The following is a 17559-nucleotide window of genomic DNA, read 5'->3' as shown; positions in this document are numbered from 1 at the left end:
TTGTCCTTTACTTGTGAATCATTAATAAAAAAATAAAATAAAAAAGTCAGCTTTTGTGGATAAAAGACCCCCTAATTAGTGCCATTGGTCAGACTGTGAATCTGAAGGAAAGCTATGAAAATGGAGGAAAGAGCATTCTAAGCAAATTAACAATAGTTATAGACATGCTTAAGATAGGGAAAACGCTACAAAATAATATCCAAGTGCTTGGATGTCTCATTGAGCACTGTTGGATAAATTGTGAGGAAATGGAAGCTTCATCAGACCACCCAGACACTGCCTAGACAAGACCATCCCTCAAAACTCAGCATCAGAGCAAGGAGGAGACTTGTGAGGTAAGCCACAGAAAGGCAATCACTTTGAAGGAGCTAGAGAGTTCTGTGGCTGAGACTGGAGTGGAGGTGCACCAGTCAACCATTCCAAAAGCTCTGCATTCAACTGGCCTGCATGGGAGGGTGACTAGAAAGAAGCCATTACTGAAGAAAAACTACATCAAAGCTTGTCTGGAGTTTGCCAGAAAGCATCAGAGTAACTTAGCTAAGGTTTTGTGGTCAGATGAGACAAAATGGAGATCTTTGGCCAAAATTCAAAATGTTATGTGTGGTGCAAACCTAACACTGCCCATTCCTCAGCAAATACCATTCTAACAGTAAAGTATGGGGTGGAAGCATCATGTTGTGGGGATGCTTTTCTTCAGCGGGGATTGGGCATCTTGTTAAAATTGAAGGATGGATGGCTGGTGCAACATACAGGATACAGGGAGATACTGCAAGACAACCTTATTCAGTCTGCTAAAAAAAAAAAACTAAAACTTGGGAGAAAGTTCACTTTTCAGCAGGACAGTGATCCCAAGCACAAGCCAAGCAACACCGGAGTGGTTGAACAAAAAGGTAAAAGTTCTACAATGGTTAAATCAAAGTCCAGATCTCAATCCAATCAATCTGTGGCACTATTTGAAAATTTCATTCCCTATGCATCATCCAACCAACCTGAACAACCTGGAGCAAATCTGCCAGGAAGAATGGGCAAGAATCTCTGACTACAAAGCTGGTAGAAACTTACACCAACAGACTTAAAGCTGTTATTGCAGCAAATGGCCGTTCTACCAAGTACTAGTCTGAAGGTGTTGCATACTTTGCAAGCAGCATTTTTAGGTTTTTAATTTTATTTTACAGAAAATGCAGAGAAATAATGAATTGTGACTTTGAAAGTTTACCTTAAGAGCATACTGGTTTGCAATAAACATATTGTCTGGAACAATCTGTTTGTGTCATTTGTAATCCACACAAATCTGTTGACGTTTTAGTGGGTCAGATACTTTTGTGAGCTACTGTATATACAAATATATTTTTTATTTTAACTATTGTAGCTGCAAAATATTAAAAAAAAATTAAAAATCTGTTCCAAAGGTACCTTCTTTTTTTTTCTTCTTTCATGAATTTTCCTGAATACATAATTGTGATTGCAGTAAAGCCCTCTTACATGTTGCTTTTCTTGTGTTCAGCTCTGCTTTTCCTAATCGGGTCTATCATGCCTTCCAAGACAGCAGCCAGTAAAAAGGCACAATCCAAAATGGCGGCAAAGGCAGGTGCGGTAACAAAAAGAATGCACAGAATAGTGAACACCCATCCAAATGGGTGGCAGCGGCCTGCTCTACCAAGTGGCATGGCACCTCGGCACAAGTAGCAGAGCAAGAGGAGTTGGATGAACTCATGTCAGAGATCCAGAGTCCAGCATGTTACCAGCTGCGTGCATCAGTACCTCTGTAGCAAAGTGGCAGAGTAGGCGCACCACGAAAAGCAACTCCTAAGAGGAATAGGGACACATCTCCTTTCTCTCTCTCATCCGACTCCAGTACGTCTGCTTCGTCCAAGGACTCTCAGCACACAGCGTACATTCGGATATGAACTTTTCCACCAGTGACTCCTCTAATAATGAACTCACCTTAGCCACTGTAATTCAAAATACTATTTAAAAATTCAATAAGAAAACATCTGGTAAAAAAGGTGGTAACCTTAGTAGGGTTTGTGAGTAGGGCAATAATTGCTCTGATAAGAATACTAAGTCAAAGACATCAGCTATAATGCTTCTGCCTGATGTAGGTGCCAGGGCTTTAGAGGATTCTATATGTAGTGTTACTTCACTGACCAAGGGGGTACCGAAAAAAATTTGGAAAAGGAAGCTCCCTGGTTGTTGTTGAAAGATCAGGATGGAGCCATTAATGACACAAAAGATAAATCAACAGGGAATGAAGAAAAAGAAAAGAAACCTTGCATATACAGATCCATTAGCAATTGGATCGCTGCATTTCATATATTTGAGTGTAGTGGTTGAAAAAGAGCCTGAGCAGAGTCCTTACTTACTGCATTACTTAGGCACAATTATGTGAACTCATAGACATTTCGATGGATGGGCGTGGTTGAATTACGATATCAAGTTTCATAAGAGCATGGCAGATGACAGATCTTATTACTTGGTGCCACAAAGTTATTGATCTATGGCTTGATGAGATGACTGCGGAGGTCATTCAGTTCCAAGCAATTACACAGTGCCTCACAGTACAGGCACAATAAAAGCTTTAGCGCTAGTGTGGAAATGGAAACCTACAGACAATTCAACTAGGGCCAGTGCATTTGAACCCATGCAAGTTCACGCACACCTGTTCCATCTGTGGGGGACTTCACCCCTTTTCCAAGTGTAGGCATCCCAGAGACAGGAGGGGCCAGGATCACATCTCCCACCTACCCTATGAGGATGCTGGCACAGTCACCAATTAGACTTTATGCTTTGGCTCCCTGGCTAAGGAAGTACATGACATGCTTTCTTTATAATGGCTACACCTTTGGTTTCCCATTCCCTTATAGCAGCCCTTCCAACCAGCCAGCTACATCCTGCCATAACTCCCCATCTTTGTGTCAACATGAGATTATAGTAAGGCAAAAGATTGAATCCAAACTTGCCCTAGAGTGAATTGTCAAGCCATTCTCGGAGGTTCCCTTCCCGCATATGATTTTTATCCTCTTTAGGGGATAGTTCCAAAAAAAAGAAGCAGGAAAATTCCAGCTTATTCATAATTTGTCTCATCCAGAATGTGCTTCTGTAAATGATAGAAAAACTGAGGTATCCATACATACAAAGTAGGTATACAAAATCCCCCCAAAAAGGTAAAATGTATGGCATAAACTCAATAACACTTATCAATACCTTTTATTATCTTTTATAGGGCAACTACGTCAAACCATCTTTCAAAAATATTTATGAAAAATCAATTTACAAATATCATCTATTAGCTAATTCAAAACAATCCATATCAACAACACATTTCTCAAAATATACCCACCACATAGGGCTCAACATCATACTATCATACATTCCTCAACATACATACACATTCATAAACAAAATTTCCCTAAACACACAAGAGAGCCCAGCCCTCAAAGAGGTTTTGTTTGCAGTAGCCAAACCTCAACCCAGATCTTATACAGCCAAATAACTTATTTACAAATCACATTGTTACTATTCAAAAAGATTTTTTGAGGGATCTAAGCTTGAAGTCCAACCCTGCTGACTTTGCCTTATGGTCTATGCTATTTATAAAGTTCAAAAAATGGTGAAATTCAGCTCTCCAAACGCTTTCTTCAAAAGAGATAAATCCCATCAACGTTCCTCATCGATATAAATTTTCATTGTTGATAATGCTGATATTATGCTGGTTTGCTCATACTGGAAAAAATATATATACCCCAGCATTCAGTCAATAAACACTTTAGAATTTTATTTCCAGATGTATTCGGATTGTCTGCTAAATGATGAAATTTTTGAACTGTTGAAAAAAATGCAGGTTTCAATATGCTGAAAGGAAATAACCAAATGTATCATTGGTGGACAATTATCAGCCCCGTTTAAAAAGCGAGGTTCAGATCACCCACTAACCTTCAGCCCAACATGTTTCGCCAAAACAGCTTCTTCAGGGGTATCAGTAACTTTAACCAAAGTCCCCAGTGGTGAATTTAATAAATGGATAAAGCAAATCAACTCCAAAGTTCTGCTTATTTCACAAAACCCACCATTTTGAATGATGGTATGATGTTGAGCTCTATGTGGTGGGAATATTTTGAGAAATGTGTTGTTGATATGGTGGATTGTTTTCTATATTGATTTTCTATATTGAGTTTATGCCATACATCTCCCCTTTTTGGGGGGATTTTGTATAGCTTCTGTAAATGATTCTGTTGACCCTTCGCTGTGCTCAGTACAATATGTAACCTTTAATCAGGTGGTTTGTATCATCAGGCTATTTGATGCTGATGCTGGATTTGTGAAAACATACATTGAATATGCCTTCCACCTGCTCCTAGTGCATCCAGACTCATTTCACCTCTTGGGTTTTGCATTTGGCGGCAGTTTTTATTTTGACCAGTGCATGCCTATGAGTTGCTCCATCTTGTGCTCTTTGAGAAGTTTAGCACCTTTTGTCCACTGGGTGGTGGAGCAAATCATGAGCCGAAAGAACATTATACACTGCCTAGATGATTTTTATTCATTGGTAAGGATTCATCTTAATGCAAAATCTTTGTCAGCTTTCCAAGGTAAAGCAGCCTAATTTGGCATCCCTTGGTGTATGAAAAAAAAACCAGTTGGCCCTGCTTTATCCCTGGTATTCTTGTGCATCAAAATGGATATCCAAGCTAGATTATTCAGGCTTCCAAGGGAGAAATTGCAAAATCACATGATACCTTGCTGGAGATAAGGTGGACCAAAAAGGCAACCTTAAGGCAGTTCCAGTTACTGCTAGGACTCTTGAATTTTGCCTGTAGAATCATTTTAATGGGCAAAGTATTCTTATGATGCTTAGAATTAGCCACCACATGTACAATAAGGATAACGAGCTATTAAAAGACAGTTTGAAAGTATGGATATCATTTCTGCAGTCCCATGAACAGTCTGGCCTTGCCCTTACCACTCATCTACAGTAGTGAGATTGAGCTCTTAACTTATGCCTACAGGGATGAGGGATTCAGAATTTACTTCCACGATGTATAGTATTCTGAAGATTGACCAGAGGCCTGGCACCTGTATGGCTTAACCAGGGACATCACATTTCTGGAGCTATTTCCAATTGTCATGGCACTACACATATGAGAAGATAGATTGCGCTCCAAATCAGAGATCCAATAACATGGCTTTGTGGAGGCCATTAATTGGCTATTTGCCAGAACCCCTAGGAGTTAATAATGTGCTTAGAGAGCTGGTACTGCAGTGTCTAATGCATAAGGTCATCTTTAGAGCGTAACATGTGCCTGGGGAGAGGAGCGTTATTGCTGATGCCCTTTCCTGTTTTAAATTGTCCTGTTTCAGATCCCTGGTACCATTCACCTATGCAGAAGGTGCCATACCACCTCAATGAGTATGTGGCAAATGTTGCTGAATTCCCTATCCCAGAACACACGAAGAATGCTATATGTGCTCTTAAGGACTTTCGTACAATTGCAGAGCGGATGGGATATTCACAACAGTTGCCACTAAGAACTACCATTATAGCTCACCAGGTTAAGTTTTTTCGCAAGAGCCTTCAGAAGCCTCAGTCTCCAACAGCTTTCATATACAGTGTATCAAGTGTGCTGGGCTAGTAAGGACAATTGTAGATCAGATAAGTGCCGCCCTATAACACACGAGTATTTGTGTAGACTATTAAGTATAGCCCATCATGTCTGTTACAATACCTGCAAGGTTTTGCTTTTCCAGTTTGCCAGCTTCTTGGCCTTTTTGGGGGCTTTACACATTAGTGAATTGGTTACCCAGACTTCCCGCTCATTAGACTTCTCCAGTCTAAGATTGGGGAATATCTCACTGGGACAAGATATAGTACATTTTATTTGCAGGTCCAAAATGGACAACCTTGGGCAAGGCCGGAGGGTAGTACTAAGATGTTTCATGGGTGGCAGTACCTGTCCCGTAAAGTTGTTGCATAAATTTGTCGTGGAAACTACAAGTGAGAAATTTTCTTCTTATTTATGAAGATGGTTGATAGTTATCGAGATTCCAATTTTCAAAAGTATTGAGGAGATGTTTGGCTAGAATGGGGCTAGATATATCAGTGTATGGCATGCATTCATTTCGGATTGGGGCTGCAATGACAACAGCCATTCTGGGTATGCTCCCCAGAACAAATGACCATTGACAAATGGCATTCCAAAAGCTACAAATTGTACAACAGCCGACTGCATTGTGTTATGTCCTGTTTTGTTGGGAGTTTTAAAATCAAGTTAAGCAAGTTGAAGTCAAAACTCCAGTTAATGCTTTACCCTGCTTCTACTTCTGGTACAATGCAGGCCCCTGTCTGATATGGATTTGAGGACACTCCTTTGTTGACTGGACACACAAGAAGGCTCTAGCCAAACCCTTGGGAGAAGTCTTGTGCTTGGCAGCCAACAGTATATTACTAATCTGAATGGGCCATCATGGGATGCAGTGGGACCAGTTAATGCCACTGATGTTTTCATATGAAAAAGTTGCAAGCTTCCCCTGGGTCATTATCCTCTACTTGAGAGGAAATGACGTAAAATCCACACAATGTGGATCTTGTGCAGAAATTTCGGAGCATTGCTATTGCCGGATCATTCCTAGTTAGCTACATTGTCTGGTCCTTCATCATCCCGCAGAGAATTTGGAGAGTCGAAGTCACACCATGCAATAGAATGAACCTGCTAAAAGCTGAACAGATGGATGTAGATTCTTTCCTGTCCTGGATGCTAATCTGTATAGTAAGATTTATGTCATCAACTGGGCGGGCTTTGACAGCCAGCCAAAGCATACTTTTCGAGCTATAGTGCTCCAATGGCTGACTAGTAACTACGGTGTATCTACAGACCAGGAGTCAAAATCTGAGAACAACCGCCTTTGATGGCTCAGCCCCCTACATTGTGCACGGCCGATTGATGGTTCTGGCTTCTATGCCCAAAACTACTGTTTATAATTGGTACTGAGAATAAGCTTTATTGCTGTGTCTTTCAGTGAATGAAGTGTTTAGGACAAGAGCACACCCACCACAGGACACACAGTTAGTTATTTAGTTAGTTTATTGCATTTGATAAACCACCTTTCTTCCCATTAAAAAATTGTTTCCTCTGCCTCCCCCACCTCCTGATCTTCCCCGGACTCACCCAACCTATCAAGTGCATAGACCCCCTCCTCCCAGTCCTGATCCCTCCTCCAACTCATTCAAAGCACAGAGGCCCCTTGCATTTGAACCCTACCTACCCAAAATATAGAGTCACTCTACTGATCAAGACTCCCCTACCCCAAGTTCATGTGCCAGTAGGCAGGGATTAGAGCAACAGTGGACACCAGGCTGGTAGCAAGTAAGGCTGTATCCTTCTAGCTTAGCATTAGGAATTTTTTGGAAGGCAGCTGACATGGGAGACCTCTCTCCTTTGAACACATGAGCAAGAGGGTGATAAGGGGTGGGGAACTTTGTACTTTCAAGTGAGTGGCAGAGGCTTTCAGGGGATGGAGAACTCTGTATTTTGATCAGAGGGTGGGAGCAGATTTTTTTTGTATGGGGAAGTAGGTGCAGGTCTTTATTTGCATTGGGTAGGTGGATGAAAAGGGGATAGCTTTCATATATGGTGGGCTTGGACAGGATGCTGTCCATTGTTCTTATCATAAGGTTTATGTACTTGTTTGAATGCTATGCTTACTCATTTATTCTTTCACTTCATGATTTTTCATTTTACTAACCATAAACTCGTCATCCTCTGTATCTCAGCCCCTCCCTCTTTCTTCTGTGCTGTCTTTTACCGACAGTTCCTGAATGTAATTTGTTTTGATGTTATACTTTGAAGTGCCGAAAAGCGAAATATAAAAAAAAAAAATCTAAATCTAATCTATATGTGCAGTATGTCTTTCTTTGTCCTGTTCCTTCAAGTCTGCTTTATTGCAGTTCTCTGTATCCTTATATGCTCCTTTCTCTTGCCCATCTGAATCTCATTCTTCTGCATTTTCTTGTTTTTCACATCTTCCCTCATTCCTCCAGGCCACCAAATCCCTTGGAGGTCCATTTTCAGCCATAGGCAGCTGGCAGAGTTTGCTGGGATATTCAGTGCCACTGCTGTTCCACTAAATATAACTTGCTATCTTAAAGTTAGTCAGATAGGCTTATCTAATTTTAGGACTGCTCTACAACATGACCAGAGTTATCCAGATAACTTATCTGGCTAACTTAACTCCATCCAGAAATGCCCTGAAACGCCACCAAGTTATCTGGCTAAGTTTTATCTGGCTAACTAGTTAGCCAGCAGGAATTTTCATTGACTATCAACCTCTTGGTCTTTTTTTTCTTTCTTTCTTGCTTAGGAAGCAAACCATATACTTCGAGACTATTCTGCTTTGTGGCTGATGCTCTGACTTCAGTGTCCTGGAAATATCATGTTTTCATTTGCAGGTGGGGGGTGGGGTAAGGTTGGCAACACCTCTATGTTTGGGGAAAGAGAATGACTGAAATAGGGAGTGTGTACTTGTGAAATTCCTGACAAGCTTTTGTCTTTTGAATGTAGCATATTTACAATTTATAATATATATTATAATTCTGTTAATTTTCTTCTCCTTTTGTTTTTTGTAAAGGCAGATAGAGGGAAAAGTGGTAGAAATCTCAAGACTTCAGGAAATATTTACAGAAAAAGTCTTGCAACAGGTAAAATTATTACTAAGTTTTAAAACAAATTACAATAATTCACAGAAATAAAACTTCTTGTTTAGTAGTGTTTTGGTGGTTTTCTCTAAAAGTTAAGTTTTCAGTGGATTCACATTTGATGGGCCACTTGGCATACAGGCGAAACTTCAGTTCTCCCTCCATTGCCTCAGGGACAAACTTACTTCTAGATTTATCAAATGCTATAAATATAGTGGAAATAGTGCCCGCAACCCAGCTCCCACATCGTATAGGGCATTTTCTGCAAGGTGCAGGGGTATTACAGAAACATTCTGAGGTATTCATAGTAAAATTGACATCACTAAACATTTATAGTCATTATAATGGATGAAAACTACCTACACTACTCGATTGTAATCTGCTTTGAAATGGCTGACCGGTCACAAAATGGTGGAATAAAAATGTTTAAAAAATTCCTAAACTTAAGTTTTATAACTCTTAACTTTACCATACTCAAGGCACAATAGTGTCAGCCATCCATTTCTCTCTCCCTTTTCACTGCTGTGTTCCCAGCAAATGTTCTTACATTGTCTAATAATTATTACCTTTGTTTATTTCAGAGTTAAGATCTTCAGTCTCTGATATCTTTTTTGTTTTGATCTGTTTTCTGTGGGACAATTTACCAAATTGTTACACTTTGCAATTATGCATGTTTGTGCACTTCAGTAAATAGGTCCCTTTCGCCACATTAAAATCTTCCATAGATCGCCACTGTTCTATGTCTGTGCAGACTGCTACTGCTTCTGATTCAACCCAACTCCCAGTCTCCTGTGGTGAATAGAGAATTCTTCAGCAAAGGCTGGATTTTGTAGCCCTTCTTGTGAAATCCTAGGCAACCGGAGGTACTGATTGGTTGATATGGCCATTTAAACCCATTTGTTTATCGTTTCAGAATTTTGGGCTTCCAGAACTTTGCATTTTATTGTATTGTGCTATTCCTTCTACTTTTGCTTACCTTTTGTAAAGTGCTAATAGACATAAGCAGCTCCTTACAGATAAACATAAGACACAGTCCCTGCTCTGTGGAGCTTACAATATAGTCAAGACAAACAAGAATCTGTGGAAAGTGTATTAATTTCCCAATTTTTGGCTCTTATGAATGCATTTAAAGTATCAAAGTCAACAGCAAACCATTCATCTTTATTTTTTATATCTTTATATTTTATCAACATTTCTTAATCACCTAAGCGATGTACAGAAATTAAAACATTCATAAATTAAACAAAATGACATAGATCAAACTATTAAAACATACAAAATAAAATAACATACCACAAACTCATGAATATCCTTTAAAAAAAAAAAAAAAAAAATACTGGTTTAGGATTACTTTCACAAGAAGGCTGTGAGAACTAACAAAGCTAAGCTTGCTTGAAAAAGAAAGTCTTGGGCATAGATCTAAACATCTTTAAACAATCCAATTGCCTTATTTCTTCAGGTAATGAATTAAAAAATATCGGGGCGGCAACAGAAGAGGTGCAGTCCCAAGTCACCATCAAACACACCTGATGAGCGGAGGAGATGTCAAGAAGACTTCTTGGTTGAGATCTCAAAGCACAAGTTGGGCAACAAAGCCGAACAAGCGAATTAGCCCACGGAGACTTGTCGGAGCTAATTAGCTTAAATGTCAAAATAGCTGTTTTATATTGAACGCATTGTATAACCAGAAGCCAGTGTAAATCAATCAGCACAGGTGTGATATGATATCTGCGGTTTTTGCCAGCTATAAGTCAGGCAGTTACATTCAGCAGAAGCTGAATGGGTCTTAAAGTTAGAGCAGGAAGACCCAAATAATATTGCAGTAATCAATCAGGTAATATAGAAACCTGAACAGTCGTACGAAAGTGGGCATTATCTAACACATGCTTCAGGTCACACACAACTCTTAATTAAAAAAAAAAAAAAAAGATCAGATTACAGATTGGATATGGTGAAGAGTCTCCAGTATGACTCTAGAAACTCTTTAATAGGACTCTGTATGGCAGATTTAAATATGAGGACAAAATTAAATGGGGGGATAAAAGTAAAAATAGACTATGGTAAATAAACTGGTGCATTTGTAGTGAGTTTCCAGCAGATGCTGCTATTTTGTAAGTGAGCATGCAATATAATAAGAGTCAAGCTACAATTGTTAAGTGTGTTCATGAGGGTAATCTAGACAGTGTTATGAATTTGGAGCTTTAATAAGATGCTATCGTACTGCTTGGTTCCTTGTCTGTCATAGAAGATCTCATTATCTTCTCAAGAACTGGCTATGTCAGTGCCTGTCCTGACCTATAAATACAGTTGCTGATGAGAGAAGGTAGAGGCAGTATCTTCATTAGCATGTCTTTGCTGTCTGATACATCAGACATACTTAGCAGTAACAAAACAATTTCAATAGCTATAGTTATCTCACTAGACATTTTGAGGATGACATTTTCTAGAACTAATACAGCCTTTTATATTTTTTAGAATTGATTTTAAAATAATATACAGATTTCAAATGTATTAAGTATGATTTTCTGTTTGAGGCTACTTACATTCAGGCTACAGTAGTATAGTACAGGTCACTTGTTTTCAACTATGGATGATAGGAAGGGATTTTTCAAAGCCCTTTTTGACTGTCTGTATAAGGTATGTGTGTATGCACAAACACATATGTGTGTGTGTACAATACATGAAAATATAATCATAGGTACAACATGTAAATTTTTATCAATTTTTATTGCATATAAAAAAATTCAAAAACAGTATAAAAATATTAATTTTCCTTAATATGTCTAGCCTGACATATCATCACATTTTGGTGTGCTAGGCTCTGCTTCAAGGAATTTCTCTTTAATTCTCTGAGAAACTACTTCTTTTTAATTCATTTGGTATTATTCTGCCATTTTGTATGTAACTGAAAACAAAAACAAATGGGTTTAAATGGCCATTTCATCCAATCAGTTTATGCCATACTCTTTGATGATCTCATTCTGATTGGAGGTTGACTTATATTCTCAAACACAAATGTATTCTGTACTCAAATTTTGTTTAATACACAGAAGAAAACATTTCAATCAATTTCTCTTAGATGAAGCAAATTCATCCGGTATATCCATGCTTGTTCTCTCCGATACACAAGCAGTTCCTGGTCTCCATCTTGCAAATCCATTCAGACTTGATCACTGATGATCCAATGAATTTCTTGAAAGGAATGCTGATGTTGCAAAAAATGATTCATCATTGGTGCTTCTAATTTTTATGTGCAAATGCCTCGTTTTTATCATCCACTTAATTTTCCCAACATAATATAATTTGCAAGGACATTCCACAAGGTAAGTAATACATTTTGGAAAATGGTGTCAACTGGACCTAGAGCCTGGGGGCGCTCCTTGCCCCCACTAGCCTACTGAGTCTTATTTGAGGAAGGGGGGTCCAAAGTTTTTGGTAAGAGCCAGGGATGGGGGGCTGAGGAGAGGGAGGGAGTAATTTTGCATCTAATAGGAGGGGTTAGGTTGGGGGGGGCAGGGCGAAGCTATGTGAATTTTTATTCTATTTTTTTGATTACTTTTTGATCCAGTGCCACCTCAAAAAACAGCAGCGTGTTGGGCCAGGATCTTGCTAGTCCCCAAGTCAATTTAATCTCTTTGCAGGGGGATATTTTTGGACCTCTAGACTCTTTAAAATGATGGAACCCCCGTGCAAAGTTGGCTGACATAATGTATTTTTTGGGCCTCTGCTGCGTTATTTTTTTATCAGATAGTTTTTCTGCCATTAAATATAATGCGACAATTCTGCCACAATATTTTCCTGGGGAGGGGTCCCCAGCAATATTTAGTCCGTCCTACAATAAAATATTGCATTTTGATAATGTTCTCCTTAGTTTGTACTTGAGGCAATGGAGGGTGAAGTGACTTGCCCAAGGTCACAAGGAGCAGCAGTGGGATTGGAACATTGGTTTGCAGTCTACTGCTCTATTATGCTACTCCTCCCGTCCATATTTCCTTATTATTAAAATATCAAAAAAATATATTTGTCCTTGATGATGATTCAATGTAAACTTTAAACTAAAATCTCATAAGTGTAACTGTTCAAAAAAAACTTCAAAAATGGAACTTAAGTCCCTTTCCAAATAATGAATATATCATCAATATATTTTTTCCAAAATATTATTTGAGGCACTATGAGTTTCCATTGATCTCAGTTCAAATGGAATTTACCAATTAGTCAGGTTTTGCAACTCAGAAGGCTATATACTAGTTGGAGATTTTAAATATGAGGCTAAAGTTATGGGCCAGAGCATATCATAACTGGTTGTGCCATCTACTCAAATTGTCACCCAGGGTTATCAAGCTTTGGAGACTGAAGTTATTTAATGTCATCTCTGAAAAGAAGATTTCTGTTACTCCCACACCAACATCAGTAGAGTTGCCATAACTACTGTAGAGATTTTTTTCTCTTTTTCCTCTTACCTCATTCCAAAAAATAGGTTGACTCCGTTCTAGTACAATGCTACTATTTTTTTATGTAATTACAAGAAGAAGGCCACATTTTGAATAAGCTCTCAGTGGGTATTCTAAAGTCCATTACATACAGTAAAACTTGTATACTATTTCTACATGCAAGAGTCTGCATGATTCAGCAAATATGTCTTAGGTCATGATTGGTCAGCATGACCGAGGTTCTAATTATCTCCAAGCATAGCATATTTTGTTACTGATAAGAAAAGACATACAGTTTGTCTAATTAGGAACCCTTGACTTTAGCTCCTACCAACCTTTGTTCTTGCAAACATACCAAAAATTAGTTTAATGAATATAACTTCAAAGAACATTAATCTGCTAGCATAAGCTAAATTGGACAGAGAGGTATAATTAAACTTTCCAACTTAGTCACCATTGGTGAGCATTTTGTGTTGAAGGAGTTTCTAAATCATAGGCCCAGTAGCACTAAACTTTACAGCTCATGAAAAGGATTTCTTGTGATCGATGTTTAAGAGCAGGGAGATTTGCAGCATAACATAAGCTCATCTTCCCAAGTTGAGACTCTGGTCTCCAGAGATCCAGATCAGAGCCAGCAATGCTACCTGTTTGGTTGCCCAGGAGGACCATGCCTCTCTTGCTGAGAAAATAACTCACGTATTATCTCTGTTAGAAGAATCATGAGGTCTATTTAAACATTGGAAGAATCTTATTCTGTAGATGAATACTCTCCAGACCTCCTCCTCAGACCCTTCTCCATATCAGGTGTGTAATAAGTTCCCTAGATTTTGTTCAGAGAATTTCCATCAGTTCTTATTTATTTTTGTGCATTTATAATCCACTAATCAAAAAATACTTGCTCATAGCAGATTACAATAAAGTAAAAAGACATAAAACATCCACCAACAACAAAGCACAAACAACAACATAATACAGATGTCAAAATAAGAGAGCTCTTGCTGGTGGCACATTTACAAATTTCGCTAAAGTATCTCCTCTCCCCATTCCTTGCTTTACTACTTCCTTTCTTTTCATCCCCTCTTTCATTCTTTCTTCTTGCTATCATGCCTCCTCTGTCATTTCCTCAGTCCTCTGATCCTTGTCTCCCTCATCTTCTCTCTTCTCTTCCCCAGAATCTTCTCTTTCTTCTCCTTCCCCTAACCCAAACTTTTTTTGGCTTCTGCTTTCCCTACCTGATTCTTCTCTTTTTCCCTAATCCTTCCCTCCCTTTTCCTCTCCTGGCCCTTCTCTGTCTTCTCCTTCCCACCTGACTCTTCTTTTATGCCTCCCCCTCTTGACCTTTGTCTTACCCCATTCTTACTCTCCCATTCCTTTACATCATTTCCCCTTCTCTCCCCTCTCCCCTCTCCTCTCTCCTCATACCCCTTTTGCCCTCCCCTTGATCCTTTTCCCCATCTTTTTTCTTCTCTCGCTTTCCTTTCCCTCGCTTATCTTTCCTCCTCCTCTTCCTCCACCTTGCTTTCAACTCTGTTTCTTACAGCAGCAGAGCCCTGCTCTGTTTCTTACAGCAGCAGAGCCCTGCTGTAAGAAACAGAGCCCTGCTCTGTTTCTTACAGCAGCAGAGCCCTGCTCTGTTTCTTACAGCAGCAGGGCTCTTTTTTTTTTTATTTAACACTTTTCTATACCGACCTTCATGAAAAAATTCACATCAAATCTGTTTACATATAACAAGGGGATAACATTGATCAACCATTTAACAAGAAGCGAAAGTTACATATAACAAGGAGGTAGAACTTGCCAGTGCACATAAAGGTGAATTTTCAAGGAGTTGATTGCATACAAATCAGCATATACATGTGCAAATAGCAATTACTCACATATAAGCTATTTTATAAACCTCAAAATGCATGTGTAAATAAGTGTACGTGAGTAAATTTGCATGTATAAAAGGGGCGGGGCATACCAGAGCAGGTCCAACATTTATGTTGATATTTTAGAAGCAATTTAGTTGGGTAAACTTGGAAGCTTTCTTGCGTATATTTACACCTGCTCTATATCTGGAGTAAGTCATAGTAAATGTCTTAAAAGTGAAATACTTACTGGGTGGGAGGTCTGGGTGAAATGGGGGAGTTTAAACTGAAGATGTTGCGCCAGGAGGTGGACCCTTGGCCTAGTGCAGGATTGGTAGACTCCGTAGTCTGACCCAGAGAGTGCCTGCCACCATGAGGCGGAGCACAAGAGGGGAGAGAGGCTAACTGGAGCTTCACCACTAGCAACTCTAGGTACCCCCGGGTTGAGCCCTTGAGTACCCAGGCCGCCTGGTCTTAGGTGGGCCTCGCAGAATCTCCTTGATAGGAAGTTCAGAGGTGTGCCCACCACAAACAAGGGTGCGTGGTCGACACTTAGACCGGAAGTCCTGGGTGCCTGACAAGGCCAGAAGAGTGTCTCTGAATGTATAGCAAGAATCAAGGCCAGGTTCAAGGAAGTGTGGTCAGCCAATGCAAGGTCAGAGCCAATAATCAGTCTGTGGTTAGTCAGGCAAGGCAGAGGTCAGCTACCAGTAGTCAGTCCGTGGGTAGTCAGCCGAAGCAGGAGTCAAGTTCCAGGAGGCATTCAGACGTGGTCGGGTTCAGGCAGAGGTCAGTTCCAGGCAGCGAGTAAACATAGTCATGGAGGCAGGCAGAAGGTCAGAGGCAGGCAGCGGTCAAGCATGGTCAAGGAAAGCCGAGGTCAGTACCGAGAAGACAATCCAAAGGTACTACCTGGGGAGATGAGGAGACAAGGGACGCTGCAACAGAAGGACGCTGGAACGAGACTGGAACACAGAGGGAAACTAGAAACACGGTGTCGACCCGATTGCCAAGGCAGAGATCAAGGGAATGAGCCCTGCCATATACTGCAGGCTAGTGACATCATCAGGGAGCGTCGTACCCGAGTTTCCCACGCTTGGTTCTTTAAAAGGAATGACATTGGCCGCACATGGCCTAGGGGCGGGGCCTAGGAGCAGGAAGATGTGGAGCCCCAGCGGGAGCTCTGCTGTGAGGCCTGGTCGGGTGAAGGTGAGCGGGGACGCCGGGAACTAGCTGAGGTCGCAGAGGAGGTGAGCCCAGTGCTGGTGGACAGAGTAGCGAGGTGAGCCAGGCCGGCCACGCTGCAGAAGTGGCCGGGGAGTGCAACAGTACCCCCCCCCCCCCCTTCTAGGCCTCCCCCTTACCGGCCTGGGCTTTTCTGGATGGGTCTGGTGGAATTCGGCAAGAAGGTTTTTGTCGGAGATGTGGTGGGAGTGCTCCCAGGAGTTTTCCTCTGGCCCAAAGCCCTCCCACGACAAGAGATACTCCCTGTGACCCTTGTGTCGTCTGACGTCGAGGACCTCTTTCACCTGGAAGCTGTCTTCAGACTCGGCCTCCACCTTGGTAGGTGCAAGTTGCTTCCGAGAAGGCCAGTTCAGGACTAGAGGCTTTAGCAGAGCAACATGGAAGGTATTGTGGATACCCATGGATCGCAGCAATTGTAGCTGGTAGGTGACTGCACCCACTCTCCGGAGGGCGGGGAACGGCCCAATGTACTTTGGTGCCAAGCGGTGTGAGGGGAGTTGCAGTCTTATGTGTTTGGTACTTAACCATACCTTTTGCCCAGGCTTGAAGAGAGGAGCTGCTCTTCTGTGTGCATCAGCAAATCTTTTAGCATGTTACACAGCTTGGATGATACGTTCCTTCACTCGATTCCATGTGTTACGGATACTTTGCGTCGTGATTTGCGCTGCTGGTGAAGGCACAGAGAGTGGTATCGGCAATGGGAGTCGTGGTTGGCGCCCGAATACCTCTGCAAATGGGGATACGTCTGTGGCGGCAGCAAGGCGCATATTATGAGATAATTTGGCCCAAGGGAGAAAGTCGGCCCAATTATTTTGCTGATCATTTACATAAGATCTGAGGAAGGCTTTCAGGGTCCGGTTAGTCCTCTCGGCTTGTCTGTTCGCCTGAGGATGGTATGCTGAAGTGAAGCTCAATTGGATGTTAAATTTTTGGCACAGGGACCGCCAATACTTTGCGGTGAATTGTGGGCCTCTATCAGATACAATTTCTTTCGGTAATCCATGAATTCGGAAAATGTGAGTCAGGAACAGTTTGGCGAGTTCAGGGGCTGATGGGAGGCTCCGGAGTGGGATGCAATGTGCCATTTTGGAAAAGCGGTCAATTATGACCCAGATACAGTATTGTTAGACGATGGTGGAAGATCGGTGATGAAATCTGTAGATATACTAGCCCAAGGTTCAGTGGGCGCTGGAAGTGGCTGCAGAAATCCCCATGGCCAACCGGTAGGTGGTTTCTGCTGGGCACATATTGGGCATGAGTCCACATATTTATGGGAGCCCGATACCATGCTGGGCCACCAGTAAAAACGTCTCAGCATCTCTAGACTTCGTGCTCGTCCTGGATG

The 17559-nt window shown here is 41.0% G+C and overlaps 1 protein-coding gene across 1 annotated transcript in view; it reads left to right on the top strand.

Moving 5' to 3' along the window:
* Positions 1 to 17559, top strand: part of STX18 (syntaxin 18) — a 380104-nt gene that overhangs the window by 352000 nt on the left and 10545 nt on the right. The window contains exon 9 of the mRNA XM_029591101.1: positions 8623 to 8692. Within this exon, the coding sequence (XP_029446961.1) occupies positions 8623 to 8692 (70 nt within the window). The remainder of the gene's footprint in view (positions 1 to 8622; positions 8693 to 17559) is intronic.

Source organism: Rhinatrema bivittatum, chromosome 1 (assembly GCF_901001135.1).
Source record: "Rhinatrema bivittatum chromosome 1, aRhiBiv1.1, whole genome shotgun sequence".
Lineage (NCBI taxonomy): Eukaryota > Metazoa > Chordata > Amphibia > Gymnophiona > Rhinatrematidae > Rhinatrema > Rhinatrema bivittatum.
This window is presented reverse-complemented; position numbering and strand designations above follow the sequence as displayed.